This window comes from Salmo salar, chromosome ssa02 (genome assembly GCF_905237065.1).
Source record: "Salmo salar chromosome ssa02, Ssal_v3.1, whole genome shotgun sequence".
Lineage (NCBI taxonomy): Eukaryota > Metazoa > Chordata > Actinopteri > Salmoniformes > Salmonidae > Salmo > Salmo salar.
The window spans coordinates 29,834,047-29,847,092 of NC_059443.1; the positions used below are offsets into that span (position 1 = coordinate 29,834,047).

The 13,046-nt window shown below is 43.8% G+C and overlaps 1 protein-coding gene across 6 annotated transcripts in view; it reads right to left on the reverse strand.

Annotated features, from left to right (window-relative positions):
• LOC106579063 (oxidation resistance protein 1) overlaps positions 1-13,046 on the reverse strand; it is a 184,917-nt gene that overhangs the window by 9,260 nt on the left and 162,611 nt on the right. For all 6 annotated transcript variants that reach the window (XM_014158581.2, XM_014158615.2, XM_014158600.2 and 3 more), the window contains 5 exons: positions 11,950-12,111; positions 11,224-11,408; positions 6,815-7,527; positions 4,892-5,051; positions 645-810 (listed from right to left, as the gene is read on the reverse strand). In XM_014158581.2, coding sequence (XP_014014056.1) covers positions 645-810; positions 4,892-5,051; positions 6,815-7,527; positions 11,224-11,408; positions 11,950-12,111 — 1,386 coding nt within the window. The remainder of the gene's footprint in view (positions 1-644; positions 811-4,891; positions 5,052-6,814; positions 7,528-11,223; positions 11,409-11,949; positions 12,112-13,046) is intronic.

Consider the following 13,046-nt stretch of genomic DNA (forward strand, 5'->3'; position numbering starts at 1 on the left):
AAATATACAGAGTGTACCAAACATTAGGAACACCTGGTCTTTCCATGACCTAGACTGACCAGGTGAATCCAGGTGAAAGATATGATCCCTTATTGATGTCACTTCAGTCAGTGTAGATGAAGGGGAGGAGACAGGTTAAAGAAGGACTTTTAAGCCTTGAGACAATTGAGACATGGATTGTGTATGTGTGCCTTTCAGAGGGTGAATGGGAAAGACAAAAGATTTAAGCGCCTTTGAATGGGGTATGGTAGTAGGTGTCAGGCGCACCGGTTCGAGTGTGTCAAGAACTGCAACGCTGCTGGGTTTTTCACGCTCAACACTTTCCCGTGTGTATCAAGAATTGTCCACTACCCAAACGACATCTAGCCAACATGACACAACTGTGGGAAGCATTGGAGTCAACATGGGCCAGCATCCCTGTGAAATGCTTTAAACACCTTGTAAAGTCATTACCCCCAACGAATTGTAGCTGTTCTGAGGGCAAAAGAGGTTGCAACTCAATATTAGGAAGGAGTTCCTAATGTTTTGTACACTCATTGTATTGTAACTACTACACATTCTACTGTACAGCAACATCCAGCCATGTAAGAAACAACACAGAGTGTAGAATGTAGTGTGGAACAGCTCAGTTCTCTAGTCCTTACCTCCCACTCTTTGTTGTTTATATCCGTGAGGGGTTCGTCTTCTCCTGTCTCGGACCCCGAAGGCTTCTTGACCACCATGAACCCTGGCTCGTGGCCGATGCCCTTAACCCCCTCCCCATACATGTCTGGGGTCCACTGGATGAAGAACACATACAGGTGCTCGGACCTGGGGAGGGGAGAGAGTTAGAAACATAAACTACAGAAATGATGGTAACACTTGAAGAGAACAGTACCTACATAAGGACTTCCTAACACATTCATAAACAATACATACCATATTCATAATCAGTACATAAACATTCCATGAATGTCAATTTATGTCAACGGTTATTGGTTCTGAATAGTGTTATGAATATATTCTGTCAAATTTTTGCCATATTCTGATAGCCTACCCATCCTAACCCTCACAATGCTTTCATTTCACATGTAAAGTGGATGCTTTAGTCTTAAAATGGCATGAGGCTGTTATCCCACTCTGCTGACTTGTGTCTGTATGTATCAGGCTGTATATGGTCTTTTTCCTCACTGCCTGGAACTCTCCCACCATTTTCAGGATACTTTACACATCTTCTGGGTCACCACTCAATTAGGTCATCCAGCAGACATAGTCAGTCTGCCAGTGTGTGTGTGCGTGCGTGTGTGCACGTGTGTACGAAAGTGTGTGCGTGTACATGAGTATGTGTAAGTGTGCGCGTCTGTGCATGGGTGTGTGTGTGTGTATAAAGGCACTGTGCTATCCATGGGAACAGAGCCAGCAGTGTAACAGGGCAGCATTACAGGAGCCTTTCTGAGATAATCACATTCCAACCACCCTACAATGGCACATGGCCATGGTGATGGTGGTGTGACTGTGTCTGTGACCAGAGACAAGACTGGTGGCCTGTCAGCCTGTTTCAAATGAGATTAACATGTGAGACTGAGAGGAGTGTGCTGTGCTGGTCAACCCAAGCCTACTGGCTACTGGGAATGAAAACAGCTGAAGGGTAGAGTTTCCAAAGTCAAAGAATGGCTGGTCAAACATCTGATCAGATTCATAACTTTCTGTCCTCTCTCTCTCCAGGACTGGAGACAAAGGCAGCACTGTGCTTGGACCCAACACTGCAACAAAGTGACTTTTCAGCATTAAGTAATTTAATTAAGCTGTTGAAGCAATTTGGAATAATTCACTAGAAAAACATTTTACAGCTTTTGATGAAGATACATATTTCCTTGTACAGGGTGTTCTTTGAAAGGCCTAAACGATACATTCATTATGAATACTGCTGACATTGCTGTGCAACATCCCAGCGGAGTCGAAATTGTCAGATCTCATTACGATTAATACCTATTTACATAAAAGGGCAAAAACAGTTCATTTGTGCTATTGTGGAGAGAAATGTCATCCAAAGCACACTGAAATACTGCACAAAATGTACACTACCGTTCAAAAGTTTGGGGTCACTTAGAAATGTCCTTGTTTTTGAAAGAAAAGTTATTTTTTGTCCATTAAAATAACATCAAATTGATCAGAAATACAGTGTAGATGTTGTTAATGTTGTAAATGACTATTGTAGCTGGAAACGTCAGATTTTTTAGGGAATATCTATATAGGCGTACAGAGGCCCATTATCAGCAACCATCACTTCTGCGTTCCAATGGCACGTTGTGTTAGCTAATCCAAGTTTATCATTTTAAAAGGCTAATTGATCATTAGAAAACCCTTTTGCAATTATGTTAGCACAGTTAAAAACTGTTGTGGTGATTAAAGAAGCAATAAAACTGGCCTTCTTTAGACTAGTTGAGTATCTGGAGCATCAGCATTTGTGGGTTCGATTAGAGGCTCAAAACAAAGAACTTTCTTCTGAAATTCGTCAGTCTATTCTTGTTCTGAGAAATAAAGGCTATTCCATGTGAGAAATTGCCAAGAAACTGAAGATCTCGTACAACGATGTGTACTACTCCCTTCACAGAACAGCGCAAACTGGCTTTAACCAGAATAGAAAGAGGAGTGGGAGGCCCCGGTGCACAACTGATCAAGAGGACAAGTACATTAGAGTGTCTAGTTTGAGAAACAGATGCCTCACAACTCCTCAACTGGCAGCTTCATTAAATAGTACCCGCAAAATACCATTCTCAACGTCAACAGTGAAGAGGCGACTCTGGAATGCTGGCCTTCTAGGCAGAGTTGCAAAGAAAAAGCCATATCTCAGACTGGCCAATAAAAAGAAAAGATTAAGATGGGCAAAAGAACACAGACTATGGACAGAGGAACTCTGCCTAGAAGGCCAGCATCCCGGAGTCGCCTCTTCACTGTTGACGTTGAGACTTTTTTTAATGGACCAAAAAATAGCTTTTCTTTCAAAAACATGGACATTTCTAAGTGACCCCAAACTTTTGAACGGTAGTGTATATACACTGCCTTGCAAAACTATTCATCCCCCTTGGCGTTTTTCCTATTTTGTTGCACTACAACCTATCATTTAAATAGATTTTTATTTGGATTTTATGTAATGTTCATACACAATATATTCCAAATTGGTGAAATGAAATGAAGAAAATTACTTGTTTCAAAAATGTCAAAAAAATAAAAAAACGAAAAGTGGTGAGTGCATATGTATTCACCCCCTTTGCTATGAAGCCCCTAAATAAGATCTGGTGCAACAAATTACCTTCAGAAGTCACATAATTAGTTCAATAAAGTTCACCTGTGTGCAATCTAAGTGTCACATGATCGGTCACATGATCACAGTATATATACACCTGTTCTGAAAGGCCCTAGAGTCTGCAACACCACTAAGCAAGGAGCACCACCAAGCAAGTGGCACCATGAAGACCAAGGAGCTCTCCAAAAAGGTCAGGAACAAAGTTGTGGAGAAGTACAGATCAGGGTTGGGTTATAAATAAATATCGGAAACTTTGAACATCCCACGGAGCACCATTAAATCCATTATTAAAACATTTATAGAATATGGCACCACAACAAACCTGCCATGAGAGGGCCGCCCACCAAAACTCACAGACCAGGCAAGGAGGGCATTAATCAGAGAGGCAACAAAGAGACCAAAGATAACCCTGAAGGAGCTGCAAAGCTCCACAGCGGGGATTGGATTATCTGTCCATAGGACCACTTTAAGCCGTACACTCCACAGAGCTGGGGTTTAAATAGGTGTGGCCAGAAAAAAGCCATTGCTTAAAGAAAAAAATAAGCAAACACGTTTGGTGTTCGCCAAAAGGCATGTGGGAGACTCCCCAAACATATGGAAGGAGCTACTCTGGTCAGATGAGACTAAAATTGAGCTTTTTGGCCATCAAGGAAAATGTTATGTCTGGAATAAACCCAACACCTCTCTCACCCTGAGAACACCATCACCACAGTGAAGCATGGTGGTGGCAGCATCATGCTGTGGGGATGTTTTTATCAGCAGGGACTGGGAAACTGGTCAGAATTGAAGGAATGATGGATGACTCTAAATACAGGGAAATTCTTGAGGGAAACCTGTTTCAGTCTTCCAGAGATTTGAGACTGGGACGGAGGTTCACCTTCCAGCAGGACAATGACCCTAAGCATAGTGCTAAAGTAACCCTCGAGTGGTTTAAGGGGAAACATTTAAATGTCTTGGAATGGCCTAGTCAAAGCCCAGACCTCAATCCAATTGAGAATCTGTGGTATGATTTAAAGACTGCTGTACACCAGCGGAACCCATCCAACTTGAAGGAGCTGGAGCAGTTTTGCCTTGAAGAATGGGCAAAAATCCCAGTGGCTAGATGTGCCAAGCTTATAGAGACATACCCCAAGAGACTTGTGGCTGAAATTGCTGCAAAAGGTGGCTCTACAAACTATTGACTTTGTGGGGTGAATAGTTATGCACGCTCAAATTCAGTTTTTTTGTCTTATTTCTTGTTTGTTTCACAATAAATAATATTTTGCATCTTCAAAGAGGTAGGCATGTTGTGTAAATCAAATGATACAAACCCCCCCAAAATCCATTTTAATTCTAGGTTGTAAGGCAACAAAATAGGAAAAATGCCAAGTAGGGTGAATACTTTCGCAAGCCACTGTAACTGGACTGCTTTTCACAGCCTGGTCCAGTTCCCTCTGTGAAAAATGAATGTATTCTATTCTATAGATATTTGTGTGTGTGAGAGTGTGTGTCTGCAGAGTGGGTGAATAAATAAATAATCTAGCTGTCTGGTCTGGTGCCAGCATAGTGAGATGGGCTTGGCACTGGGCAGACATTGGGGCTGCAGTGTGGTGCACACACACACACCTCTCCTGTGGCACAGCGAACCAGTACTCGTGTTTCCTGTCCCTCTGGGCGTACTGCTGCATGGAGGCGCTGGCGTTGGACACAAATGTCTTCTTCATGGGCTGGCCCACCCGCAGACACAGGAACTTGTGGGACCGGTGCCTCCGCCGCTCCATGGACACTGTAGGGCCACATGACAAACAGGAAATAATCACATGATAATGAATTGTTATCTTATCCGTCTTAACAGTTACAGTGCCAAAGCAGATACCAATCTGATTTAAATCTTTCAGAATATGTTTCAATTTAGTGACTGACCAAATGTAGGCCTACTCCTGGTTTAAAACCTATCCTCGTATTATCTAGTAGTCCCTCACCACACCACTGGACCTAATCCATCTGTAAATAAGAAAACATTTCAGATCTATTTGATAACAGGGTCTTTAAATGACCTAGATCTCATCCTCTGTTTACCAGGTATCTCAACAGACAGTAATTCTGTGCCAGAATAATAGGAAGATGACCCCAATAAACATAGCTCATATGCCTGCTTTTATTAACGACCTATTAGAAGGTCAAATCAGTGGGAGTTCTACAAAGAAAAGAGACACTTTGTGACATAACACAGACTGGGACCCATAGTCACAAACAGAGGCAGAGAAATGGTTCATCTACAGTACTTAGAAAACACAGCTCAGTGGGAAAAATTATGTTTGAAAACGCAGTAATTGGGCTTGTTTTGAAGTGGGGCCTTGGCTCCCGTCTGCCATGGTAATGTGGTGTGGTGTAAAGCAGAACCCTGCTGTGATCCCAGCCAATAAGAGCAAACATTCTAGGAACTCTCTGTGGGGTGAGAATTATGTGATATAAATTATGGGAACACAACCAGACCTTGGTTCAACCAGTATTCGTTTTCTTTCAGAAATACTTTGACAGTTTGATTGAGCCTGCCAGATGGGTGAGCCTGCCAGATGGGTGGGGTTTGCACCTTTGGGACTATTCCATTGGTTCCAATGCACCAGGCAAACTCAATGAGGTGCAGCAAAAGTGTTTGAAAGAAGGCAAATACTATTAGAGCCCAGGTCTGAACACAACTGAGGCACTAGAGCTCACATAGAACTGTAGAACAGTGGAAGAATAACATACTGAACATACATAGCACCTATAGCAGGCATGGCACAGAACACAGTAGTAGTTTGAGCCTGCACACTACTGTGGTAGTCTATGTTCTAGGGTAAGAAATATTCAATGTTTACTGAAAAAGACATCAAACCAAAAAGAGAAGGCAGCTATAAAATGTAAATAGTTAAGTCACTTTAAATGCTGCACGTGTCTCTGAGGGTTTTTAATGCAGGCCGTCTAAACACTATTGTGTTTCCCCTCAGATGTTAGGTGTGGGTGTTTGTGTTGTCTCTCTGTGTTTGAGTTTGAGGTTTTAGCCTATCTTGGAGTTGAGTGCACTTGGCAGCAGACCGGCTAACAGCAGAGCTAGATCAAAGCGGAGTATAATGCCTCTGCTCATTCCTGTAGGTGATAACAGCACACCACACATTTCCAGAGTTCTCTCTCCCTTTTTTAGTCCAATTACAACTGGGGAGGCACAAAGCTGTGACAGGAGGTTATCAGGAGCACCCTGCAGCCGAGGTGTACGGAAGCAGCCGGAGCTGACTTTCCTGTGATAGCACTGGGAGCTTCATTAGAATAAACATGAACATGATGATGATAATGGCAGAGATGGCAAATGGCAGCAGCATACCTGGCAGTGAGGATGTGTAATAATCTGCAATAACTGTCTATAGATTTGCCTTCATATTGAGAACTCAAGTAGGGTCGAAATAGAAGCTGAACATATTTTCGCACCTATTGAAAAACAATGTAAGTGCATAGTCTAAGGCTATGTATTTCATATTTTCATAATACAACAGAGACACGTTATCTCACTACCTTCTGCAGAGTCCTGTCCCTCTTCCTTTTGTGTTACATTCTCCATTTGCTCTGTGGCTTGTTGCATAGTGTGATTCTTCCACATCTTCCTCAGTTCCTCCACGTCCGTCTCAGAGTCCTGGGACCCTTCTCTGCTCAGCTTGGGCCTGTCCCCTGGACCCCCCTCCTGGCCGGAGGGCTCCCCAGGCCCGGTGGTAGATCTCTGGGAGGCAGGGCGTGAGGAGGGTCCTTGGCCTGGTCCCTGGCTGGTGGTGGGTGTGCTTGGTGCTGCCTTCTCCACATCCACACTGTGCTGCTTGGAGCCCATGGGAGACTGGCTCTGGGCCGTGTGGCTGTCTGGATTGTCCTCTGCTGTGGTGGGTTGTTTCTCCTGGCCCTCCCCTGGCGGCTGGCTGACTGACTTGCAGGCGCTGCTTGCGGCCCCTGGGGCTTCCCCTGGAGGGATGAAGGCCTCCACATGGGTGACAGTTTGGATGGACTCTGTGGAGGCTGTGGCTGAGGAGGACTTGTCCAGCCGGAGGTCTTCGGAGGAAGTGGCCTCCTCCCGAATGGGGGACAGCTCTGACTCTGCAAAGACGTCCTCGGAGAAGGAACCCTCTGTACTGCGGGAAGCCGCACTGCCGCTGTCGTTGCTCGGGACTCTCAGACGCTGCTCCGGGTCCGGCTGAGAGGAGGTGGAGGGCCCGCGCTCTGACGTCAAAGGCTCCAGATGCCTGGAGAGGGAAGAAAACAGTAAAGAAGAAAATACAAGTTAGAGAGGTCTGAATTTGAATGCGGCATAACGGCACCGTTTTTTTTGTTTATTACAGTATAATGTGGAGAGATCAGGTGAAACAAGTCATCCTCTCAATATGGATCTAATATGAATCTATGTTTGTTTGGCGCATCTGTAAGTGAACTGCTCTGCATAATCATCTAAATAGGTTTTGTACAGCAAATTAACAAAAACACTGTGCAGCCAGCCAACGCCAACTAACAGGATTCCTCTACATACTGTAACAGCACACTAGACTCCACAGGTTCTCCAAAGACCTGTTGTGGGACTAAAATAGTTTGCTTGTACTGTGTGTATGATAATAAAACACTGGTTGGCACACAGGCAGGACTTTGTTATTGTGTGCTCTTTGAGACAGAGAGTCTGCTTGCATCACACGAGAAAACAGCTGTCCTCACACACAGAGACAATGGCTGTGTTTCAAACTCAAAGTAGACAGCCCTCGGCCCTAAACCCTCAGCCCTTGAATGACGTTTTACATCGTCAAATCCGAGTGTTCCTTAAATGTCCCTTGCACAAGCCAGGAAGAGAGTGATGATCAGAGAGGCAACGTCCTTGGTAGAAATCTGGAAGTTGAGCTTAAAAACAACCAACCTAAAGCTATTAATGTACCTAGTAAGCTAACATATCTAGCTAAAGCTATTAATGTACCTTGTAAGCTAACGTATCTAGCTAAAGCTATTAATGTACCAAGTAAGCTAACGTATCTAGTTAGCACTCCTGTCAGGTACAGTGGGGGAAAAAAGTATTTGATCCCCTGCTGATTTTGTACGTTTGCCCACTAACAAAGAAATGATCAGTCTATAATTTTAATGGTAGGTTAATTTGAACAGTGAGAGACAGAATAACAACAAAAAAATCCAGAAAAACACGTAAAAAATGTTATAAAATGATTTGCATTTTAATGAGGGAAATAAGTATTTGACCCTTGTTGGCAATCACAGAGGTCAGACGTTTCTTGTAGTTGGCCACCAGGTTTGCACACATCTCAGGAGGGATTTTGTCCCACTCCTCTTTGCAGATCTTCTCCAAGTCATTAAGGTTTCGAGGCTGACGTTTGGCAACTGACGTTTGGCTAGGCCACTCCAGGACCTTAATGTGCTTCTTCTTGAGCCACTCCTTTGTTGCCTTGGTCGTGTGTTTTGGGTCATTGTCATGCTGGAATACCCATCCACGACCCATTTTCAATGCCCTGGCTGAGGGAAGGAGGTTCTCACCCAAGATTTGACGCTACATGGCCCCGTCCATCGTCCCTTTGATGCGGTGAAGTTGTCCTGTCCCCTTAGTAGAAAAACACCCCCAAAGCATAATGTTTCCACCTCCATGTTTGACGGTGGAGATGGTGTTCTTGGGGTCATAGGCAGCATTCCTCCTCCTCCAAACACGGCGAGTTGAGTTGATGTCAAAGAGCTCCATTTTTGGTCTCATCTGACCACAACACTTTCACCAGTTGTCCTCTGAGTCATTCAGATGTTCATTGGCAAACTTCAGACGGGAATGTATATGTGCTTTCTTGAGCAGGGGGACCTTGCGGGCGCTGCAGGATTTCAGTCCTTCACGGCGTAGTGTGTTATCACTTGTTTTCTTGGTGACTATGGTCCCAGCTGCCTTGAGATCATTGACAAGATCCTCCCGTGTAGTTCTGGGGTGATTCCTCACCGTTCTCATGATCATTGCAACTCCACGAGGTGAGATCTTGCATGGAGCCCCAGGCCGAGGGAGATTGACAGTTCTTTTGTGTTTCTTCCATTTGCGAATAATCGCACCAAATGTTATCACCTTCTCAAAAAGCTGCTTGGCGATGGTCTTGTAGCCCATTCCAGCCTTGTGTAGGTCTACAATCTTGTCCCTGACATCCTTGGAGAGCTCTTTGGTCTTGGCCGTGGTGGAGAGTTTGGAATCTGATTGATTGATTGCTTCTGTGGACAGGTGTCTTTTTTACAGGTAACAAGCTGCGGTTAGGAGCACTCCCTTTAAGAGTGTGCTCCTAATCTCAGCTCGTTACCTGTATAAAAGACACCTGGGAGCCAGAAATCTTTCTGATTGAGAGGGGGTCAAATACTTATTTCCCTCATTAAAATGCAAATCAATGTATAAAATTTTTGACATGCGTTTTTCTGGATATTTTTGTTGTTATTCTGTCTCTCACTGTTCAAATAAACCTACTATTAAAATTATAGACTGATCATTTCTTTGTCAGTGGGAAAATGTACAAAATCAGCAGGGGATCAAATACTTTTTTCCCCCACTGTAGCTAGCAACAGTTATCCATAGCTGGCTAGCTAGTTTAATTGTTTGGTCACTTATTCCAATAAATTTCAGAATTCCCAAAAAGATGTTTATGAATCTAGCTATGTTTTATAGGCTCCTCACTATGAGACTAAGCCAATTTGCCAACGCTAAAATCAATGTATATATATATTTTCTAGCAAGCTAGCTTCATACTTTTTTCTGACATGCCAAAAATGTGACACTTCGTGGCCACCAGAGTTTGACATGTGACTACAGTTTGCATTGAATTGTGGGTTGTATCAACCCCGCAAGTGACCAAAGTGGTTCACTCGCTCCCTTGAGCTAAATCGAGGGCTGAGGGGGCAACGTTAGTGAATTGGACCTCCACTTAAGATGGCAATAATCTGCATCCGGTTTCCGACGGGGATTCCCCTGAGGGAAAGTGGCTAGGGCAAGGGGTGAGGGGGTAAAAATAACATGTTTGGACTGCAGCCAATAACCACTAGACATCATAATAGATGCTCCATGAGATCTGAACACCTAACACAGCCCAAATCCACCACTGAACATTCATAGACATACTGGATGGGCACTACAGTGGAAGGGCTAAGCATAGCTCTATAGTTACAATAATAATAAATGTGTCTTAGCAGACACTTTCATCCAACTTACAGTTCAGTAAGTGCATACATAATTAGCATGTGTATGTGATCTCAGCGGGACGTGAAGCCACGACATTGGCATCGCGAGAGCCGCGTTCTTAAAAACCGAGCCACAGAGGACCACAGCTACAAATAGCTAATGCTTTGGTAAGATTTCATCATAGTGTTAATATAACACAATTATCTTGATCTGAGCAAACAATCCATGTTAAATTGCTAATAAAAACAGAGACGGTAGGAGATCTGTATGTGGGTGGCATGCCATGGAGATAAACTAAGCTGGCTGCTGAAGTGGATATATTATTATATCAAGCAAATGGGTGAGCAATCCAGACGTAGGTGGGTGAATGCATAGTTCATTAACCTTGCTCTAATTGCCATTTCCTTTTCCTTTTTGGCATGGGGGATATAATGAATCTGTTGGATGGTTGCTGATGTAATCAGTGTGTGCCTGCAGTGCCGGGCTGATGAAGTGATCACGGAGGGGCTGTGATGTGTAACCAGGGATGGAGTGGTAGAAAAAGAAGTGGGTAAACGAGTGATGTGTAACGTAAACGCAAACAACGTTCATTTTGTGCAACAGGTGCGTAAACGCTACTCCTCTCCACTACATCCCTGTTAGTGTGGTTCAGTAGGCACAAAACGGATGCTACGGTGTGCTCTAATGAACGGGACCCCTGTGTGTGACAGACAGACAGACAGACAGACAGACAGACACAGACAGACGACAGGGCTCTTACGCGGGCACGGCCTCTCTGATCTTGCTGTCAGTGATCTCCTTGTAGATGGCTGCAGACATGACCTCCTCCAGGGGACACATGTAGCCGTACTCCTCACAGCCGTGCTCCTGCACCAGAGGGTCCATCCTGTGGGGGTCAAACATGATGTTGTTGGGCGTCACCAGCAACACCCCGCTCACCGCACCCTGGGGGGAGAGAGAGACAGACGGAGAGAGAGAAGGGAGGGAGAGGGGGAGAAAGAGAGAGAGAGAGCGAGGAGAGAGAAAGAGAGAGAGTGAGGAGAGAGAGAGAGAGAGAGAGAGAGAGGGTTAGACAGAGTAATATAGCTAGAGCATGAAAAAGCTTGCAGTGAAAGAAATGTGTCAGCCATTTAGTGGAAGAGATATATTACCTTTCCAGCATTAATAAACAAAATGGCTGTACTGTACTGTAGGTATCCAAAAGCAAGTGAAGGATGTTGACTATGAACAGGAAGCTCCAATACTGACCTCCCTGTGAGGAGGAAATCTGCAATGCTTTGATTTAGACTGAATGGATCAACATTGGTTTCATTTTGTTCAATAGCATGGATCTGAGCTGCTAGAGGTGGATGTTGGCTGGTGGTGGGCCAGCATTCCTGATGGTCCTCCATGCGCTTACCTTATAATACTGTACTTATCTTATATATAGAATATATTATATATACTGTATAGTACTGTAATATATATGAATATACATGATATATACCTTGCCATCTGTGATGTACTTGCAGTTGATTTTGAGGAACTTCTCTGTCAGGGCCTCTTCCTCCTCGGAGGTGGACGACACTACACGAGCCTGGCGGAGTGCTGAGAACACCGGAGCATGGTGATGATGGTGAGCCTCTGGCCTGGGAGCGCCATCGGATTCCTACAGGGAGGGGTGGCCATTTTGAATAACAGGAGAGGAGGGAGAAGTAAAGGGTGGACAAGAATGAACACATTTAGTGTTTAGTGATATGTTTATAAAACAGTTAGTTATGGCTTTAGATTATCCTCCAAGTCATATAGAATAGATCAAGTCAAATAGAATAGTATCAACAGCAGGCGTATCAATTCAACAACACTCAACGCTCAAACAACATTGAGTTGAATGTAATCAATATAAGCAATCTTAGATTTCAGTAACAAACTTCTTGCACACATCACATACCATAGAAATAGAATGAATAGAAAGGCCATCTCATTCAAGTCAATGACTGCATAATGGGTGGACTGGCAGCCATTTTGAGTGTACCCATGGCAGGAAGTAAAAGCAGGAAGTATACCATTCAATCTGTGCTGTGATTTGTTGAGTCAACTCAACTGACATTACAAAAAATACATTCCATTGCAGTTAGCATCATTTGAATGAACATTCTACATTACCGTGGCAATCTAGCATCAGTTTATAGAACATTCAAAAATACCATGAAGATTATTGCTTCACAATATCTGGCAGCCATTGTGCATGTACGTACCCATGAGTTTACCAGTCAAATGTCCAGGGTTAGAGCTTTCAAGCTGTTCTATTCATTCCTTGTCTATGTCACATACTCAAGCGACATGTTACATTGCATGTGACCTGATTATATACCAAGTGATAATAACGAAGGAGGAGTTGGCAAAATCAGACCTAAGTTTATTTGTCTCCCGACATCAAACCAATCAGCCAGAGTATCTAAATATACAGTAGAGTATAGCTAGTCTACATGTAGGAATGTTTCTGCACTGCTCACCAATCAGGTCAACAAACAGACAGAGAAAGACATGTACACTACATGACCAAAAGTATGTGGACACCTGCTCGTCGAACATCTCATTAAT